This window comes from Eurypyga helias, unplaced genomic scaffold (genome assembly GCF_000690775.1).
Source record: "Eurypyga helias isolate BGI_N326 unplaced genomic scaffold, ASM69077v1 scaffold34783, whole genome shotgun sequence".
Lineage (NCBI taxonomy): Eukaryota > Metazoa > Chordata > Aves > Eurypygiformes > Eurypygidae > Eurypyga > Eurypyga helias.
Genome location: NW_010241164.1, coordinates 20,891 through 42,450, shown reverse-complemented (window position 1 = coordinate 42,450; position 21,560 = coordinate 20,891). Strand labels below are relative to the sequence as shown.

At 44.7% G+C, this 21,560-nt stretch overlaps 2 protein-coding genes across 2 annotated transcripts; both read left to right on the top strand.

Moving 5' to 3' along the window:
• Window positions 1-808: 808 nt before the first annotated feature.
• On the top strand, window positions 809-3,601 carry LOC104507414 (cytochrome P450 2D1-like; the record flags this gene model as incomplete). The annotated part of the gene is made up of 3 exons (XM_010148679.1): window positions 809-981; window positions 2,097-2,238; window positions 3,411-3,601. Coding segments are annotated over 3 exons (506 nt in total), but the record flags the coding sequence as incomplete, so codon positions are not given.
• Window positions 3,602-8,157: 4,556 nt separating this feature from the next.
• Window positions 8,158-18,031, top strand: LOC104507413 (cytochrome P450 2J6-like). Its single transcript, XM_010148677.1, has 9 exons — window positions 8,158-8,328; window positions 9,598-9,760; window positions 10,115-10,264; window positions 11,127-11,287; window positions 13,562-13,738; window positions 14,281-14,422; window positions 15,882-16,069; window positions 17,176-17,317; window positions 17,853-18,031. The coding sequence occupies exons 1-9, from the start codon at window positions 8,158-8,160 to the stop codon at window positions 18,029-18,031; spliced, it is 1,473 nt and encodes a 490-aa protein (XP_010146979.1).
• Window positions 18,032-21,560: the final 3,529 nt, after the last annotated feature.

Genomic DNA, 21,560 nt, shown 5'->3' with positions numbered 1-21,560 from the left:
CCCAGGTGCAGGAACTTGCACTTGGAAGACAAAAAGATGACTGGAAAATTCCAGAGAAGGGCATAGTTGCACACTCATTTCAAAATTTATGAGTGATGTGATAGAGGGCTTTCAGCGGTGAAACTGCCAAGCCAAGTACCTGCTCTCAGCTCTTGGATTTAGAGCTAGAAATCCTTCTTTCCATGCTTTTGGTGCTAGAATGCTGGAAGAACAGTGCCCTGTGCACACACACACCCCATTCCAATTCTGATGAAATGAAACCCAAACAATGCCTCTTGGATTACTATCCTAATTTTTAAGCATGAAATTTGACCCTGAACCCTCTGAGGTTGTGTAAGCTGTTACTTACTGGTGGTTTGGCAATATAATCCTGTTCCAGTTGTCGGCATTACGTCTGCGTATCACCTTGACACGGTGGCTCCCTTGCAGCACGCTGATTAGTGTGCTCTGAGTCTGTATTTAGCTGGAGTAAAAATCATAGCTCGGGTAACTGAATGGATCTCTGCATAAGAAGCTCTTTCGTTACTGACAGTTCGCTCCCCTTCCTTTAACCGTGAAGCTCAATAAATCTGTCGGGGTTGTGGAAAGACAGTCTGAGCATAGGACCTGTAAACTAGGAAATACCAGATTGTAGTGAAATCCTAACTAGATAGTTGTATAGATGAATTTACATTTTAAGACGTGGTAAGTATGAATGATTTCCATACTGTATTTTTTTCTATCACTGCTATAATCCATGAAGGAAATGAAGACTCTCTCATGCAAAACAGTGTTCTTGTGTCTGTAATGATCCCTCCCCCCTTTCTAGAAAAAGTCCAGAAGGAGCTGGATGCCGTGCTGTGTCCTTCCCATCTTCGGAAGAAGCTGCCTTACACCAACGCTGTGATCCATGAGATCATGCGCTTCGGGAGCATTGTTCTAATCACCATTCCTAGGGAAGCGGTGAAGGATACCACTGTTTTGGGGTATCATGTTCCAAAGGTACAGATATCCTTTATATCCCAGTGTGATCTTTGGCCATGAGTTAAGTTCCTTGCAGTCATGTTTGCCACCAGCCCCTTTTGCCTCCAGTTCAGGACAGATGAGCGTTGGGGGCAGCACTTTTCCACCACCCATGGCCTGTGCCTTTCTCTCACAGACAGCGAGTGAAAATGCCTGCCCAAAGCACACTTTCACAGCAATTAAACTAGTGTTCTGTGAGAGTGCTGCAGTCCTACTTTCCAAGAGCTTGTGATTTTCAAATGCTTTATAAACTCTTGTACTTTCCAAAGACCTCAGAGAAGACTTTTCTGGAATGTGCAGTGGTGTCAGCAGGGAAGGTGCAGCAGATTGTTAATGCCAGGATGTTGTCTGCCATGTGGACACATGGGAGATGGAATGTTTTGTTCCTTGGTGATGTCTGAGACAATACCCAGTGTCTACTCAACTTTGTTTTATTATTACCACCTCTCTGGCATCAGATCTGAAATATAAGGAAGGTGTTTCCCCACAGTTTCTGAACTGCTGCCTAACCTCAGATAAAAACCTTCTGCCATCTTCTTCGGCTTGTCCTGCTTTTCCAGACTTAAACCTCGATGTGAAACCTCCCCAGAGGCACACATGGAAGCACCTTCCTGCACACCCCTGCTCCATGGTGTTGGTCATTTCCCACCTCCACCTTGAGGAAGATAACTTGAAATTCTCTGTTTAATTTCCAGGGTGCTTTGTTTGTCATTTGTCAAAACCTGTCAAAACTTGACCAAAGTGGGAAAATCATTTAACTAGATTTAGGATAAGGTGCTAAAGAACTGTGGACCACCTTTTCTGTTGCATTTGCTAACAGAATGGGGAGAAAAAACTAGGAGATATAAAGAAATACAGCAGGGAAATTCCTGAACCTGAAATACTGAAGTTTCTTTTCACATTTATTTTCTGACGAAAAAATGAGTGAGAATAATTTTTTTTTTTTTTCCCCTCCTAATAAAGTAATCTTTCATTTCTGCTGCCTCTCCCTGTGGCCAGCAGTGTGCTGCATGATAGCTGGAGTCTGTTTGTGTCCTTTCCTTGTGTCCTGATGTGTGGGAGACAGAGCTGAGCCAACGGCATCTTCCTTTCAGGGCACTATGATTATGGTAAACATAGACTCGGCTCTTTCTGATCCGGAATACTGGGAGACCCCTCACCAGTTCAACCCTGGTCATTTCTTGGACAAAGATGGAAATTTTGTGATCCGAGAGGCCTTCTTGGCCTTCTCAGCAGGTAGGTGCACTGATAACGGAACCTGTTGGCGTGGGTTAGGCTGAGTGCGAAGCTCTGTTCTGTTTTCATTGCGGATAAGGCCAAAGAGAGTTTGATCCCAGACAGTAGGAGCACAGGGTTTTCCCAGCCCAGGAAAATGTCTGATTACAAAAATAAGTTGTTGGGTAATTGTATAAACCCTTGATCTTAGATTTTTGTGAAAGTGCAGGGGAGGTCAAAGTGAGACCCTAGAATTGCCAATAATTTGGGGATTTGGGTCCGTACATGGTTTTCCTCCATCATGCTCTGCACATGCCAGGTTTTGCTAGTGTGGCGGCTGTTCAGTAGCAGGCCGCTCTGCTGGAGCTCGTTTGTGTTGTATGAATAATTCAGCATGCATTGGTGGAGAAATCTGAAGCTGGGTCAGATGCATCTGGGATAGCCATGTCTTTCCTGGGGGAGTGTCTGGAGTCACTTTGTCACCCAGCGTGTGATTTGATAGAAGCTTAAACAAACAGAAACCCTTGGGGATCATGCCAGGGTGGAATAGCCCAGTTGTCGGAGCCCCTGACTGAGGTGTGGAAGTGTCAGGCTCAGGTTCCTGACCTAAACCATGCAGAAGAGAGATTTGAACGTGGGTTTCTCACATTTGAATGGCCTAACCACTGCACTTCAGGGTCTGTCACCGTCTCTCTCTAATGGGAAATTATATCCTGGACACAGTTAATTGATAAACTGGGGGAAGTTTTTGCCTTAAGAAGTTGTTTTCACTGAAAACATTATGTTGGAAAATGTCTAGTCAGGTGTAGAATGTCCTCTGTATTCTGATTTTTCACTGCTGTTAGTGAAGAAAAGTCAGCCTGTACGAAGTGGAAGCTGTGAGGGGACCTAAAGATGCTTCCTCGTCATTCTCACTTGGAACCCAGAGACTGAAACTCAGTTCATGGAATCGGGGAGTCCTGTTGATTAAGAAGTGTGAAACTACTGAGAATCTTCTCTGGTGTTTGTTTCTGTAATCTGGGCAGATTACAGGAGGAGGACTGCAGACATCTCATTTGCTCACTCAGTTCAATCTGAGGGGAAAATGCCAAATTCAGCAAAGACTTTTGCCCCTTGATGAGGCTGAGTGGTGCACTTTTGAAAAACTAGGAAGCAGGTGCTGGTGACAGACCCCTTCCCTTCTCCCTCCGCAGGACACCGGAACTGTCTGGGAGAAGTGCTGGCGAAGATGGAGCTTTTCATCATCTTCTGCAACCTGTTGCAGACGTTCAAGTTCACTCCACCAGAAGGAGTTAAGAAAGTCAACACAGACGTTGTGTTCGGGAGCACGATGAAACCCCATCCCTACCAGATCTGTGCCGTTCCTCGCCAGGTGGCAGGGTAGTACAGATAGGAGAGATTGCCACAGGTTTGCTAGTGTGCTGTTCTTTTGTGTGTCTTTCGTTTCTAGCTCAAGTTCAGTGTGAATCTATCCTGGTTGTGTTGTATGTCTGGGAAGCTGGCCTTGAGTAATAGTCTGGTTTTCCTGTGTTGGAAGGCTTCTGTCCATTTTTTTTCTGCTTTATTACAAATGAAATAAATAGAAAATTATTACGGTGTCTGGTCTTACGAGAAACTCAACAGGAATCTCACTGGAGGGAGAAGGAGCATTGAAGCCAGGTGCTGGGGGCCTTTCCCCTCCTTCTCATGCCTTCTCAAATCTCGAGCGGGGTGTAGAAATGCTCTTCCCAGAGGTGGTGGCTCTGGGCATTGCCAGAGCCCCTTGGTGTGGTTGCGTGGGGGAACGCGGAGGGATGCCGGAGCTAGGTGTGAGCCGGCTGGTTTGGCTGGGAGCCCTCTGCAGACGGTAGCTTGAATCCGGAGGTGACGGGGCTGCAGCAAGGCGACCCTTCGTTTGAGCGCGAGGCTAGTGACTCGGGCTGCAAGTGAAAGCAAACCCCTCGTATTCCCCGGCGAAGAATTGCAGAGGGGACCCTGCTGCTGGTGAAACAAAGTGGTGTGGACGGTAATGGACCGGTGGGCTGACCTGAAAACGTTGTGGGTTTGTTTTTCCTGTATTGCTGTAGTGTGTCCGAGAGGCGTTGCCGTGGGCAAGGCAGGCCTGTTGGGTGGCGAGCTCTTCACGGCAGTGGTGTGCAGCAGCCTAGGTCAGCTGTGTCTCTTTATCGATGCCTGAAAGCACAGTTAAAGGGACTGATGGCAGTCTTGGGAAGCAAAGCTTGGTGCCTGCAAAGGAAGGACCAGGTGGGAGAAACTGATTTGTTTTTTTGTTTTGCCTCTTGCAGCACCTTTCTTGTATTTTCTATTCCTTTCAGTTCTTCCTGCTTGGGGTTGTAACATTTGTTGGGAGTTGGATTAAAACAATTCTTAGAAATACCAAACTCAAGTATAAATACACTGAGGAGATCTAGAAACATATGAGAAGAAAACTTTGTTTCAGACAAAGAATGTTTACTCTTGGTTATGACAGTAAATTCTACTTGGGTAGACAAATCCCATCACTCAATGTCCCTTCTTCTTCCCCCAGCTCTATGTGCTGACCATGCCGTCATATGATGTAGAACACCCCTTTGGTCAGTGGGGATCGGCTGTCCTGCTTGTGTCCCCTCCCAGCCCCTTGTGCACCCCCAGCCCACTCGCTGGTGGGGTGATGTGAGGAGCAGAAGAGGCCTTGACCCTGTGTCAGCACTGCTCAGCAGTCACACAGACATCCCTGTGTTATCAACGCTGTTTCCAGCCCAAATCCAAACTATAGCCTCATGCTAGCTACTGTGAAGAAAATGAACTCTGTTCCAGCCAAAACCAACATATTGTCTACCCCTTATTCCACATCATTTACGTCATGCTTGGGTCTCACAATATCCAACACAACCTCACCTCCCTCTTCCCACCCCTTGAGTTACACGCGGATGTCACACCCCTAGTCTGTGGGCCACCCCTGTGGGATGTCTGGAACGTGCACTGAGTTCATTAGCCCATGGCTTTGGGCTCCACAATCACTCAGGACAGGTGAGGGAGCGTGTCACGTGGAGTTCCTGGGCACCAAAGCCAGCTCGGATGGGGTCACTGCTGTGCTGGCACTGTTTCTTGTAAAGCTGCTCCTTTGTTGGTTCAGGTGGTTCCTGCTGCAGTGATTCCTATAACGTGCAACTCAAATCCTGTGTTACAGCAATTTAAAGGTATTCCCATGACAATCGCCACCCCTGGTCCCCTTAGGCCAGGTTCTAGGGTTTAACATTGCAATGAACTCCTCTCCTTGCTCACCGCCTGGCTAGAAATAAGGATTTCTTGCTATAGTAACTCCTGTAACATGCAACTCAAATCCCAGGTTACAACAATGTAAAGGCTCTATTACAGCCAAAACGAGCTCAGATGGGCATCTAAAGTTAGCATGTGTTTGTGCCAGTTCTCACTGCAATTGTTTATACCTCATGTTTGCGTGCCTCTGCTGTCCTATTTCTCTTCAGCTGCTGATGTTCATCTCTCTCAGATGGTATCTAAAAAGATGTGCTTTCCTAGCATCACTTCTCAGGGTAGGCAGCAGGCAGGTGGGATAGGGAACGTGTCCTTAAATCCTTTTACTGGCCTGGGAGAGTGAGCTCCCGCACTCGCTTGCCTGGCAGACACCCCAGCAGCTCTCTGCTTTGCGGGTGGGAGGTGGAGATGATTCCTGAAACCGCGTCTGACGCATGGGACATAGGTAATGTGGCGCTGACAAGCTTCCCTGAGGCTGGCGGGGCACAGGCCACAGCGTGATTGGGTTCAAAAGCCTAAGCAAAGGGCAAAGGATCCTTTTTTCTGTGAGCTGAAAGGGAGAGAAAAGAATGGACCAGCAGTTTGGGGAGAGGGAAAGGCGAATTCGCTGGCAAGAAGGATACGATTCTGTTCTGCTGAGCTGTCAGCCAGCTCTAACCCCTGCCTCCCCAGGCATTCAGTTCTCAGGGAAACAGTGGCAAATACACGCATCTTATCAGGCTTCCCTCTTCCCTGACCCCCAGCACCATCTGGTAGGAAGAGGAAAGCAAGTTGTAGCCCCTTTAACACCTTCTCCTAAAGACAGGCTGCCTTTCTCAATGCAGTTGGTGTCTAGGCTGTGGGGTGCAGGCACCAGAACGCGCTGACGCGTGTGGCAGAGTTGGAGTGAGCCTGGAGGGACGGGGGAGATGCTGAGCAGGCAGACGGAACTGCTCAGAGGGACGGAGGGGTCAGGTGGGGCTGCAGGTGGGCAAGGCGGGCGAGCCTCGTGCCGCGAACACATTCGCTTCCCTTCTCCCAGCGATACGTGTGGAATCTGGTTTTTGGTCACCCCTTGAGAGTAACGACACTGGGGAAAGGTGTCACCGATAGGTCTTGCAGTCCATGTAGCGTAGGTGCCCTGGGCCACAAACCGTGCGGAGCCCAGCAGAGACCGTGCCGTTCAGGACTCGTGCGGATCCTGGGCTGATCCTCGCAGTCTCCCCCTGCCCCTGTCCAACGCGGGTGGCTCTGCGGGATATCCTCGGAGATCTGGAGCATGGCTTGTGGTGGACTTGGTCCCCGTGTCAGGCTGACACCTACCCAGGTGGGCTGGGAGCATGAGAATCTGCAGGATATCTGCAGGATAACTGCAGGATATCTGCAGGATAACAGCTGTGCCCGTGGCTGTGGGCTCTCTGGGAGGTGAAGCCGTGATACCAGCCTCGATGGTGCCTCTCTGCGTGCAGGAGTTGGGCACCTGCGGCTGGTGTTTTTGCGCACCTCCGGGGTGAAAATCCCAGGAAGTTAAGCACATATCCTGGATGCCAAACAGCCAGTCAACCAGAGCAATTTTCGTGACAAAAATCTGCAGGAAATCACTGTCTATGCTGTCTTTTTTCAGCTGTGCCAGCTCTGTAAGCCTGGCACGTGAGCCACTAGGCCATCTAGATGACTTCCCGGAGTGCCGCGTGCTCCCACCCAAGCCAGATGAGCTGACACTAAGCCAGCGGTGTTCCCGAGCCGGAGCTGAGCCATGCCAAAGCTGTGTTGTCCCAGATGACACCCTTTGCAGACACGTCGGCTCTACCTCCATAAGGGAAAAAGCAATCCACAGGTCCCAGATGGAGTTGCTCACTTGCAGGAGAGCACTTGTGCAAGCAGCTCACAAAGGCAGTTGCGTGTCAACTTGACTCCTGCTGCAGGCGATACGGTGGGAATTAGCTGAGAGGCAGCTGGAAGGGGGTGGAGGAATTTTGCTTTCTACTTGCTCACAAAGCCCTTGCAGCCCCGCTTATCTGTGCAGCTGAACAAGGAGGTGTTATGCCACTCTAACCATCAAACTCTTGTTACCCAACGACAGATTAGAGTCTTTCTTTTGGTTTATGTGCTTTAGGCACAAAACTGAAAGGTCCAGCCGTCTCCCAAATTGCTTACAATTTAAACCATGAGGGAAACTAAAATACTAAAGGAATAGCAGAGAACATCATGCTCAAGCAATAGTACGAGGTGGGTGAGGGAGCAGTGCACGCGGTTGATGCACGTGCTGGCTACTGATGAGCCTCAGCTTTTCGGTAATCCCACTGGCCTTGGGTGTGTAGCCAACCCCCAGGGAAAACTTTTATTTCCCTGTTCTTGCAAGAGGCTTTTTATGAAACCAGGACTGTGGGCTGGGACTTTTGTCACAGCGATTGTCATGACACAAGGAGGCATATAATTACCCTGCATTTTGTCCCCCTTGAAGAGCCAATGATTGTCAGACTTAGCTGCAATATAATGGAATGATGTCATATATGCTTAGAAATAAGAACGCTTCATTCTCTGGGTTGGGGAAGTAAAGTGATAAAGAGGGGAGGACTGAGAGACACCGAAGCCTCAACACCTTTTTTTTTAGAGAAGTACCAGCAAAATAAGATAAAGTGGATCTATCCTCTGTCTGTGCAGCAGCTTTTCGGAGACAACGTAGCTTCATAAATCAGAAGTGAAATGTTACCTGTAAGTGCGATGCTGGTACTTCTTGTGGTATCTCTGCTCTTCCTGCAGTTCCTGAAATTCCAATGGATACGAAGACAATTTCCTCCTGGGCCAACTCCATACCCCTTCTTCGGAAATCTGCTGCAGATGAAATTCCGAATTCATCACGAGCTCCTTAAAAATGTATGTATTTTGGGCAATTAATTAATGGACTTGTAAGATGATTGAAAAGTAAATGTGAGTGTTTAACATAGTTTTACTTTGAGAGCTACAGAGGGATTTACTCTAAGTTCCATAAATTTGAAAATAGGTGGGGATCATTAAAATACCTGGCTTTTGGTATGAAAATTTCCAGCTTACTAGGAAACATGTCATTAAAACCTGACGTGCAGATGAACAATGCAATACTGATGATAATATTCCTGCCTTACACGTAGGAAAAACATACATTTTAAAGCAGAGTCTTTAATTTTGTGCAGTCTTTTGCATATCAGTGTGTGTCCTGTTGTTACGCTGGCGGTTTCTAAATATCTCATGAAATAGCTGCTGTGTGTTTCCAGGATTGAAAGGGTCAGTTTTTAAATATTTATTCAACAGATTATTTCAAAATATCTTAGAATAATGGTTTGGGGTTTTTTTCTGACATACAATTTGGTCAGATTTCCACAAGAGATTTCAGTCTGCTGAGTCTGAGTTTTTAATGAGCTGAACTAGTTCAGTGTGCCTATGCTCAAACTGTTTTCTAAGTCCAGTTGTAATGCACAGCACTTCTAGGATTTGTATCCTAGCGTTTTGTATTCCCCATACATATGTATTAAATATCTGGTATTTAAATATGTAAGTAATAGCACCTCACTTTCACTCTGTTCTCAACCTTCCTTTTCCCTGGTTCTTCCCTGTCCTGCCAGTTCTCTTCTTCCAAGTTGCATGTTTCGAGGCAAAGTGATTTGACTCCACAACATAAAATCATAGCCGGTGCATGTCTGTGGTGTTTGCTTCTATTTCTGACCTCTGGAACCTGAAGAGTAGTATTGCTCATCCCAAGGCTTCAAAAGCCATGGTTTAATCCTTAGAAAAATGAAGTTGAAAACAGATGTGCAAGCACATGCGTGTAAATGTTTTGCTCAATGTGCATATCTGCTCCCTCTGGTTTGTGCCCAGGCAGCAACATTTTGTACTCCGCTAGTCCTGCGTTTGAATTGTAAGATGTGATAAATAACATCACAGACGTTGGCAGCCTGACATTTTAGGAACATCTGGATCTTTAGTAAGTGAGACTTTGGGCAGAAACCTGACTTCAAGCTGTACGATATGTAAGAATAAGTTTGATTCTCTCTTCTCCAGGCCAGTCATCGTTGGGGCATCTGCCAAGGGCAACGATCTTGTTTGTCTTGTTTGGTTTCAATGTACTGGTTCTCGCCCCTGTTGTTCTGATGCTGCTTTGTTCTGCAGATGGCCAAAATTCATGGTAACGTCTTCACCTTGTGGCTTTCAAACGTTCCTGTAGTTGTCCTGCAAGGGTTTCAGGCAGTGAAGGAAGGACTGACTGTCCATTCTGAAGATGTTGCTGGAAGGCCAATGTGCAATGGCTTTCATATTTTGACTCGTGGAAATGGTAATTATTATTTTCACAAATTCCTTTTTGTGTGTTCTAACCCTGGTTTTGGAAACTGATTTAGAGCCTCCAAGTTCTTAATTTACAGTGGAAAAAAGGTTAATATTTTAATGAGCTTTATGAACATTTTTCATGATTCTGTCAGAACAATAATGGCAGAATATAGCTATAGTAAGAGTTTCTATGCAGGGATAGATGACTAAACTAGAAGAGAGGAGAGGAAAGAGGAATGCTGCTGGACTGCTGGCAAAAATTTGGAAAAATTAGAATAAAAGAGATGCTTCTTTGACACATTCACTGTATCATTTCATTAGTTTTTAAAGCTTTAACAGCATTTGTTCATTACGATCCTAGGTGTTATGTTTTCTAATGGTCATCTCTGGAAGCAACAGAGGCGTTTTGGACTTGCAACGATGAGGAAATTGGGAGTAGGGAAAAAAGACCAAGAGTATCGACTACAAGAGGAAGCCTGTCACCTGGTGGAGTACTTCCGAAAGACAAACGGTATGTGACTCAGTACGTGGGTCAGTCTGTGCCATGGGTGATTTTGCTGAAGAATGGGTCACCTGTAGCTTTTGAAACTATTAGATTACAAAGATGGATTTAAAGTGTACCTGCAGAGCTGGGTCTCAAAGGTCTGTATTGTATGATCGGCGTGAGACACTTCCTTGCAGAAATGTGTGTGGAACCCCTCAGTATGAACTTAGAGCTGAGACTCCGTGATCCCTCTCTGTCGGTGTTATCACCTCTCAGTTCTACGTTATTCATGGTCACAGAACCAGGGTAACAGCAAAGAGTCACAACGTGAGTATCGACACCCCGTAACCCTCCGCAGAGAAGAAAAACAAGGTGTGGAATGCCAAAAGCTGTGGCCAAGGCTGCACAACCCTTGCAGAATTCTGCCCAGGTGGTGCTGCTGGATAGCGGGGTGAATCTAGAGGTCCGCTCAGGTATTCTGTTATTCAGGTGTAAAGGATATGAGCAAAGAGTAGAAGGCGGTTTTCTTCTCAACTCACCTCCTTATTCACACAGTGTCTCAGCAGAGCCTTTTTGTACCCTGGTTACTGCCAAACATGAGCGCTACTGATGCCAAGGTTCTGTGAAATCTGGGTATTTTTACAACTGCTGTTGCTGCTACTCATTTCACTACCATTCCTACCAGCAGTCTTGCCTTTTTTAAACCAACAGTGTGCTTTAGATGTCTGAACTTACTTTTTACTCAAGCCTTTTACCAATAAATTGCAATTTGCCATCCAGCCATCTAATTAACAGCAAAGGTGTTTATAAAACATTACCAGCTCTCATTTCACGGGGAAAAGCAGGAACAGTAAGTGTTAATGGTGAATGCTGTTCACTGTGTTCACAGGAAAACCTCTGGACCCCTCTATGCCTGTTGTTCAAGCTGTCTCAAATGTGATTTGTTCTGTGATTTTTGGACATCGCTTGTCTAACGATGACGAAAATTTTCACCGCTTGATTGAATCCATTGATACCATAACGGCATTTGCGAACAGCTTCTCTTTTTTTGTGAGGAAAATGTTTTTCTTTGTTTGTTTGTTTACTTTATGTAGATAATGACAAAGGCAATGTGCTTGTTACTTTCATAACAAAAACAAATACTAGCACACCTGAAATTGCTGGAGTAGGGACTGGAACAGTAATTCCAGATGCCTAGTTCAAAACTTGTTTCAATTGTTTACACTTCGTCATAGCACAGAAATTTCCCATGTCTGGTGGACAGGGCTGGAAACATACAGGTTTGCTAATGTCTGGGAGGTGTACAAAGGACTTGCCTGCAAAAGCGCTTACCCGCACCACTCCAGTGTTTGAAACTGTAACTGAAACTCAGGGGTAAAACACAGGTAAAAGTATCGGAAAAAATCTGAAATAGGCTTATCTTAAATTCTGTACGACCAAGTGACTTTCTTCACTATACAAAATCATATGACTGTCAACAAATGTTAAGAGTGATATTGGTAATAGCTTGTGTTGGAAGGGACCTTTCAAGGCCATTGCTCACTGCAGAGGGGGACATCAACTAGCTCAGGTTGCTCAGAGCCCTGTCCAACCTGACCTTGAATGTTTCCAGGGATGAGGCATCTCCCACCTCTCTGGGCAACCTGTGCCAGGGTTTTACCACTCTCATCCTAAAAAATTTCTTTTTTATATCTAGACTAAATCTACCTGCTTTTAGTTTAAAACCATTACCTCTTGTCATGTTGCAACAGGCCGTGCCAAAATGCCAGTCCTCATCTTTCTTGTAGCCCCTTCAGGTACTGGAAGGTGCTATAAGGTCTCCCCAGAGCCTTCTCTTCTCCAGGCTGAACAAGCCCAACTCTCTCAGCCTGTCCCCATAGCAGAGGTGCTCCAGCCCTCTGATCATCTCCGTGGCCTCCTCTGGCCTCGCTCCAAGTGGTCAGTATCCTTCTGATGTTGAGGGTTCCATGGCTGGATGCAGCACTCCAGGTGGGGTCTCACCAGAGCAGAGTAGAGGGGGAGAATCCCCTCCCTCGACCTGCTGGCCACGGTTGTCCTGGTACAGCCCAGGATACGGTTGGCTTTCTGGGCTGCCAGTGCACACGGTCTTTACTACTTCCTTCACTACTGTTAGCTAACTTCGTAGATGCTTAAGTAGAGCAACTGTTTCACGCAGAGGTTACATATCAAGAAATTGCTTAATGGCAGCTTTTTCCAATAGTTTTGGCAGCCACACCTGTACCACCTCCGCATGTCCTTATGAGGATTTAGTAACACACGCTGGAAGTCACTCTCCTTTAGCTGCTGGATGGCATTTGTCTCCATTCAGGACAGCAGCTCCTAACATCTGGTCCATTGGACGGAAAGAATTGCTGTCTTGCTTCTGTGACTGCAGTGGACCAGATTACCCCGACCCAGGACGGTTCGTGAATGGGAACCACAGTCCTGCGTACAGCCAACAAGGCGGTTTGCAATGTACGGGGCAGCCTGCTTCCGCAGAACTCCTCTGGCTTTGCATCTTGCATGAGTTCTGCCATGTCTTACTAACCAGAAACGGCTGTCGTCAAGGTCCTCAAGAATTTGAGAATTTATTTGATACTTTTAGTAAAAAAAAAAAAAAAAAAGAGAGAAAGAAATAAAATAAAGTTACTTATGACTTTCTTTCCCAAAAGATGCAGGTGGAATGATTCCTAAGCTATCTTCTAATCAGGGTAAACACAGGACCAGCTATTTCCAAACTGCTCTCAGTAGGTTTCTGTATAAGCTGTTCTTAGAAACTCGTTTTAGTGTGTCCACAGCTAACAAAACATCCTGGTCCAATATTTCACTCTGCCCTGCTCTCCACGGTGCTTTCACAGGGATGTACCATCCTGTAACTATGGTCTGTACTAACCTGCTTTCTGGGTCAGCGGACAGGGTAGTTTTAAGCAAAGTTATGCAGTAGGATGAAGAAGAAGTACAAGCCAGAAACCTGAGTAGGTGTGTGGGAAGATAAATCGTTGTCCTGCAGCTGCCATTTACGTAGGTGGGCTCAAGAGGTATGACCTTATGCATCATTTAGGCTGCAGTAATCCTGTGAACTGGAAGGACATGGTGCAATCTGTAAAAAGGGGAAAAAAGGAAGGGAAATGACTAGAGAAAATTCTGCTCCAGGGGAAAAATGGGATTAAGAAAGGCTTTAAGGAACCATGGGATAGGCACCATCCCTTCAATGTAATGATGAAGACGCAGTCACCAGTGTCTTTCATTTGCTTTTCCACTACCCAAAAGCCTGTATTTAGATTCAAATTTACCTTGCTGATATCTAAAATATCTCTTTTACAGGTGCATGAACTATTTCCCTGGTTTGCAAACGTTTTCCTAACACCACTTAAAAAGTTTAAATCCAGCGTAAATTTTGTGAATGGTCTATTAGCAAAGGAACTTGAAAGCCACAAAGAAAAAGAAAAAACAGATGAAAATCAAGATTTTATTGATTACTATTTGGATGAGATAGCTAAAGTGAGTATCTCTGAACTCTTCTTGCGCTCCACTAACTGCAGGGGATTTTAAGTGCTCCGTTGATTATAGTGATGCCTAGCACAAATCTAGAAGTATGCAATTTCTCCATAGAAAAGCTTTTGAGGGTAGATGAATTTTAAAAAGCTGACACTAAGAGATGGCAGGAGGAGGATGAAGTAATCATGTAAGTAGATTTACAGGTAGATTATCTATAACCGCAATAATGATGGATCTGCCTATGGATCAGGTACAACCAGAAATTACTTAGGGTGGGTTTTGCAGCAGAAGTAGGAAGCCTGTGTGATTAATAACTTTGTCTTGGCTGAAGAACAAAATGTGTATGTGGATAGGATAGGTTGACAAATGTACTGGAGAATATTAGAACTTGTCTTCATATTATTCAGAAAGTTTTATTTTCTAGCTCTTGAATTTTTAGGTGTTTTTTCCACTTTGGATAGTAGTAAATATTCCTGAGATGCAAGGTGGTTTACTTATTTTTTGTGTGTGTGCCATAACTTGTTCTTTCCAATTCATATCTGCAGACTAAAGGAGAAGCTGATTCTACTTACGATGAAGAAAATTTGATGCAGACTATTTTTGACCTCTTTCTGGCAGGTACAGAAACTACAGCCACCACTTTACGTTGGGCATTGCTCTATATGGTGGTTTATCCTGATATTCAAGGTAAGCACAACCAAACAGTTCTGCAACTTTTTAGAAATTATACGTGTTCAAGTAGTAGTAGAGCTTGTTCAAAGAATAGTAGAGGAACTAATTGTTAGGGTATGGATCAGATGAACTGCATGTATCTCTTCCTTGTTGTATCCTTTCTAACACAGAGGCCAGTCATTTTAAGTTTCATTTTTTAAGCGGTCTCTACCGAATGCAGGGTGTGACTCACCTGATCAGGTGGGGGAGTCTAGTCTCGGATGAGATAAATTGCACTGTTGCCTTTCCACTGACAGTAATGATTAGATTTCCCCTGAGGTCAAGGCGGAGTCTTCAGGTCATTCTTCTCAACCCTGTTGAGACTGTTACTCTTTGACATGCTCCTGGCTTCTTTGCAGCAGAAATAATTTCAGTACAGTGGGAGGTTGCTAATATGTGTGGTTTTTGCATGAAGCCTAACACTTCCAACACAGGTATCTACATATCAATAGATACATAAGAAAAGATTGGGGTGAGTAGCTTGAAGCTGTATGCTTTTAACGATGATATTCACAGAAGAAAGATATAGGTTGGCAGAGTAAAATAAGTGAAAAGACAGAGTCAGAGTGTCCAGCGTAGGAAGGATTTAAAGGTATAAAAATTGCTTCAAAGGTCTCATCTTTGAGAGTTTAAGCTGAGTACCAGGCACAGCAGGAGGCTGACAAGAGGAAAATGGAGACAGTGGTAAGGAGAAAGGATCTCCCATTGTTGTTACGTAACAGCTCTTCAAAATCTGACACTGGATTGCACACACTGAATTTTCACAACATGATCTTTCACCCTCTCAGGATTCATTAAAACAACCTTAAGTTCCCTGATGCGTAGGGTCAACCTAACTGCGATGATAAAGGCTGTGCTATTAATCAGGCCGTTTCAGCTCAGAAATTAATCAGAAATTACCCTTTTACCTCAGATTGTAAGAGACAAAATAAAGCCAGCCCTTTAGAAAAATGAATTTGTGTAAGTGCTTCCCAAGGCAGGTAATTACAGGACAGCAATTAGGCTGTGCACAGATGACAAGCACAATCTATGTGGTTCTGAGTGAAGAACAATCACTGATCAGGTATTAAACTGGTTTCCTAAGACATCATCAGTATTTCATTTTCCAGTTGATTCCCTGCCTCTTAAAATAAATATTGATAAAAGTCTTTTTACAAACTACCCCAGAGCCAATGGAGCAGGAACCTAAACATTCTTATAGAACAACTTTGTCTGCTATGATTATCTTTGGAGCATTATAGGGGTATGCAAACTGCACACCACTTCCATGTCAAACGCTGTTCGGATCATCTGTATGGAAGGCATTCTTATTTTATAAAACACCTTTTTTATCTTGTTGGATGTTATTCTCACTGTAAAAAGCAATAGGAAAAATCACAGGTATAGCATTTATGGATTGTTTGTTGTATAATTAAAGCTGAATATTCCTCCTTAGAGAAAGTCCAGAAGGAGCTGGATGCTGTTCTGGGTTGTTCCCATTTAATTTGCTATGAGGACAGAAAAAAGTTGCCCTATACAAACGCTGTAATTCACGAGATCCAGCGATACAGTAACATCGTCTTGATTGCACTTCCCAGACAGAGCGTGAAGGACACACAGCTGCTGGGATTTCCCGTTCCAAAGGTACAAATATGCTGCGTATCTGCATATCTGATGTCTGGTACACTTGTAACGGTTTTGAAAACTCATTTATCGTGACTTTTGAACCATTGAAGCCACCAATGATTCTCAAAACATTGTCCTTTCTCAGCTTCTTTTCATTTAGTTGTTCATTTCGTTGAAAAGCAACTGTGGCTGAGGGCTCCTGATATTAGTGGGTGTTAGGTGCCGTAGGTGCGTTTGGAAAGGCTTCTGAGGGCTTTCCTGACTAGTGACACCAACCAGTGTCCTGTCTGCTCCAGCAGTGCCCCGGCGCTACGGCTGTCTCTAGGGCTGGCCTTTGACCCGGTGTCGTGGTTTGTGTGCGCTCTGTCCTAGCTGTTGGTAGGGTCTCAGGCTGCTATTTCTGCTGAATGGTGGCTGGACATAAATATATCGATTCCCAGCAATATCTCAGCCCTGTGCTTTGTCGAAACAGCTTCTCAGCCTGTGAACAGAGGCCATCAAAAAATGGAGAAAAAGGTTTTACTGAAACAGTTGGAAATTTGTAACTCTTTTCCTATCACAAGCTTTTAAATGCAGTATTTTGCAAATGTTGTAATAAATGTTATAATAAAGCTTGAAAATGTATTTTCAAGTTTTGTAATGGAAAGGTACATGAGGGCTTGTTTCTAAATATTCTCCCATCACTGCTTTTCATGTAGTTTCATTTTCATTTCTTTTTTCCTGAATTTGCTCAAAGCAACTCTGGTATTGCAGAAATTATAGAGTAACAGAGGGAAAGATGAAACTGATGCTCATGATATTCTGTAACTCGAAAGCTGAGTAAGTAATAAAAATACTTAGCGAGAATAGGAAGAATAAAAGCAACACATTTTAACAATATGAACATTATAAAATCCTAACCATTTATGGTTTTGAACTTACTGACAGCGAGTAATGAAGGAAAGGAAGTTGCAACATTCTCAAAAGTTTAAACTCCTTATGAAAAGCTTTAAAGCTTGATCTCATTTTTGAAAAAAGGAGACTTTAAAAAGGGACTTGAAATTCTTTGCTCCTTCGTCATTATTTGCTTACCTGATGAATATGAACAATAGAACAGAACCGAAGCTGCTGCTCCTTTTTTTCAGAACACCACGATTTTATCAAATATTGACTCTGTTCTGTCTGATCCTGGAAAATGGGAGACACCTGATGAGTTCAACCCAGGCCACTTTCTGGATAAAGATGGAAACTTTGTAAACAGAGAAGCATTTTTACCGTTTTCAATAGGTATGTGCACTGAACAGGGATTGTATTTACTCCATGTGAGAGCAACTTAAGGTCCGTTTATTCCCCAGCATAACTGGGAAGGCATCTACAAATAGGTGTATAAACACATCCCGCTGTCCCAGAGTTCTCCAGGAAGAGAGAAGTCCAAATGTATGTTGAAAAGACAGGAAGAGAAGGAATGAGGCATAGAAAAGTTTCTCTTGGAAGACAGATCCAGGTTCTCTTGGAGGAGAGGTCTGGATCTCCAAACAGTAGCAGCAAAATGCATAATGCTAGAACGACGGTAAATATAAGCTGTGCAACCCTGGTGATCCTTTCTCTAATGTCTTGCTGCCTGCTGTAAATGTAGATTAAAGCTTTTGGTGGCAATACCACCAGCCTTCCAGTTCCAGATCAGTGAAGTGAAACCGAGCCGGTTAAGAAAAAAGGACCAAGACTGTAGAAAACAAGTAAAGAAACAAAAACCCCCGAGCAGATCAGAAAGGGAGGTGTGATGGAGACCCTTTGGCTGATTGCCTTTTCTCTCCTTCCGCAGGGCACCGCGTGTGTATGGGAGAGCTGTTGGCAAGGGTTGAGCTCTTCATTGTCTTCTCCACGCTGCTGCAGGCCTTCACGTTCACCCTGCCAGAGGGAGCCAAGGAAGTCAATACGAAGTTTGTTTTTGGGAGCACAATGAAGCCACCTCCCTATCAGCTCTGTGCCATTCCTCGGTAGGAAACGGTGTCCCACAGGTTCAGCGGAGACTTACTCTGCAAGATTGTTTCTGCATGGGAATTCCTTTTTGCGCGTCTTAAGGTTTCGACTTTTCTCTTGATTTGGTTAATCGCAACCCTGAAAGATGCTTTTCAGATAGTTGTATCCTGAGGATTGTACCGACAAAGAGTTATTGTTTTGTTTTCTGTTTGGAAAATCTTGGTAAATTTCTCCTAAAGCATAACAAATAAAGACATTAAGGGAAGAATCAGAACTAGGCTGTATTTATTGCTGGCTGGAAAGAGGATTTACAGAGGACAAACCTGAAGCCAAGTCTATAAATTGGAGGTCTGATGGTTAAAGATCTGCGTGTTCTTTCTCCTAAGCCGCAGTTGCATTTGTGGAGAGATAGGCTTACAGGTCTTCCAGCGTGTCCCAGGATATCAGTGGGTGCAGGAGTTAAAAGAAGCTCCTGGGGGAAGCTTTCTGGAGAGGCAGATAGTACAATGGGAGATGACATTCCCTGAGACTGACCAGATTTGTTGTTGATGGGTAAGCTTGTTGTAGAGAACTCTATCACTAACACCAGTTCAGGGTTTCACCCACCAAAACAGGCAGCATTTCAGCCTTTCAGATGAAAACAGAGGAGTGGTTTCATCAGCCACTCAGGTGTGGGGAGTTTTTCCTAATGCGGGAAAGGAGCAAGGACTGGAAGACGGGTGATAAGTGGGAGCGGACACCAAGTGTTGATAGATTGGTTGACAGTAAGATGAGAACATGTCTTTTCCATGGCAGGGAGTCTTCTGGCGCTGTTTGCTCCAGATCCTCCAATCATTTATTCATCTTCATTTATTCTTTCGGTTCTTTAATGGATATTTTATCACAGTAAGCTGACTTCACATCGGTCAGCATAAATTAGCACGTCACGGCCAACCATTTGTCACCACTGAAGAATCCTGGAAGCCCTCTATGACCGTGGTGCTTAAGGACTTGGCAGAAGTGGGTATTTAACATTCTGCTAGTTTGGTAGCTGACAGTTAACAAGGGAATTTTTTTTGACAGCACTGGGAGTACGTTATTCCTGTATGACGTGCAAAGTACATACGAAGGGTTATTTCTATACACTGATTAGCTGACAGGGCTGCCTGTGGGACTCAGGTTATTATCAACTGTATTTGTTTCAGGTACCTCTGCCAACCTTCTATTTCAAAACGCCTCGGTCTAACAGGCAGAGATACATGAAATCAGTAATCTGCATACAGGATGAAAACGGGGTTGCCAGTTTCATCCCCTCCAGGATTACCTTTGTGGGATGGTTCAACCCTTTTCACTGCTGTGGGCCGAGGGGCAGCATGTCCAGACCGGTGGGTGATTGGTGTGAAGTCCCCTCCATGCTGGAACTGAAGACATCCCCCTGGCAGTAGCTCCACACAGGTAAAGGAGTGCTTCATTTTTATCCGTGTGGATAGCAGGAGGGGCAAGGACAGCAGCACCACCTTGCCTTTTGCACTAAAGTTAAAAATCACTGATCCTAAAGAATAGCTGGTAGATAGCACCGAGAAAATGTTGCTGCTGGCTGTATTTAGTAATTATGAAGAAAATGGAACCTAGGCAACCTCATAAATACATCTTCCATCAAATAAAGTCAGATGAATGCCATGCCTCAGATCTAAACCCACCCACAGTCATCTTCCTTCCCCAGTGTGAGAGGACCGTGCTGCAGGCTCACTCCAGCTGCACCGCTGAGCTCTAAGACAAGTAAGGTTGAAGCTATCAAGTGTCAGCAAATGAGTTTTTGCCCATCTGTGCAATACCCTGGTTCCCTCCAGAGCCTTGTCTTCTTCCCCAGGTTTGTCTCATTCCGTTACCTTTACATCTGTACCACCTTTCCAAACTACCTTCTTTTCTCACTTATTCTCATTTTTTTGCACTTGATTTTTGTTCTTGAGTCAAGGCTGAACCCGGACTCTTCTTCAACCAGAAGATGTCATTCAGTTTCACAAGTTAATAGAGAGAATAAGGTCACCCCCCCTGTTCTAGAAGGACTGTTACAAGTGGCTAAAAGTAGTTTTCAGCCCAGCCTCTAGATAAGTTATGAGGGGTCATTTGAGAATTAATGAGATTTTCTTTTCAGATTCTTTTTAATATGCCTTGGACGTTTGAGTCTTAAGGATCTTAGCAGGTTACAAAATATTCCTAGGTAATTTAGTGTCACCTAATATGAGATAAAAACATATCTGCATATTTTTACACCGGAGTAAAAATATGTGGCTTTCCAGGGAAAACTACATGAGTCAAATTAAATGCAAACATTTCAGAGCATGAAATTCAGCTTTGAATGTGCCCGCTATGTGAGCTCCAAAGGAAGAGTTCCAAAGGAAGAGCTCCAAAGGAAGCTCTGCTCCCCTTGTAGAAGGGAGAGGAGAGGGTGAAATGCCTCCTTATGGAGGACAGTGTGAAATAACACTGTTCCAGCCCTCTTCATGCCTTTTCTAGGGCTAAGAGACAAATCCATGAAACTATAATCATTTTCCTGGGGCACTCCCTTTCAGTGCCACTGCCCCCATTGTGTTTTCTGGTACCTGCTGAAGGAGAAGCAGCCAACTGAGCTCACTATGAAACCCACGGTGGCTTCATCTTTCTGCCTTCCGGAGCTGATGCACAGAGCAGAGAGGGACTAACAGCTTAAGGTGACTGCACCCTCTGCTTTTCCTGTAAGTAATGTGAGTTTCTGGGAGGGGATGCAGTCCCCACCAAGCAAAAAAAGAGGTGCAGGACTGGTGTGGAGCCGACACATAAGGTGGTACTGGCCATCCTATTCCCCGCAGATCACTCTATTCTCCTTTCCTTGCTTCTATCTCAGCTTCAAAATGCACTCCAGGTGTTCTCTTGCCTGGTCTGCCTTCCTGCTTTCAGTTTTTGCTCCTGGTTTGGCTGTAATTGGCTTCGCTCTTGGCCACAAAGGCTGGTGTGAAATAAGCTTTCAGAGGGCCACGCACCCTCTGTGTATGCGGTAATCAGTCCAGGTGGGGCTGAAGTACCCTGTGATCATTCCTGAAGATGTATGAAATTGGCACATGCAACAACAGGATCTCTTCACTGTTTGCCTTCAGAGGGAGCTCTAGCCAGTTTCTTTCAACTGGTAGAAAACTCAGCTCTGAACCGATGCACAAGAAGGCTCTTAAGAGAGGACGAACACGTCCTTACCCTCTCCTGTCTCCTAATGTAGCTGCGTGCTGGTTCAGCCCCTTGCTGTTTAATGTGCATTTTTACACCTGTGTTTTCAACTCCTCTGCACACCCCTCCATTCATTTTCTTCCTTTTACAATGCCCTCCATCTCCCAGTTATTCTTTGGATATCTTCTAGGCCCGTGCTGTCGGCTGTTCCTTCTTACGCTTTCCTCACCGAAATGCCTCCACTTACGCTTCTCATCTCGCCTCCCTCCCACCTGTTGTAACATATATTACCAGATGTTCCTCCTTCTACTGTCTTCCATCTGCTTTCCGATTCTCTCTTGTATCCATCCTCTTTCTGGTTTTACTCCCTTTC

Coding starts and splice junctions, on each gene's coding strand:
- LOC104507413 (XM_010148677.1), top strand. CDS start 8,158: ATGTTACCTGTAAGTGCGATGCTGGTACTTCTTGTGGTATCTCTGCTC. Junction 9,761..10,114: donor TATTTTGACTCGTGGAAATG/GTAATTATTATT, acceptor TTACGATCCTAG/GTGTTATGTTTTCTAATGGT. Junction 10,265..11,126: donor GTACTTCCGAAAGACAAACG/GTATGTGACTCA, acceptor CTGTGTTCACAG/GAAAACCTCTGGACCCCTCT.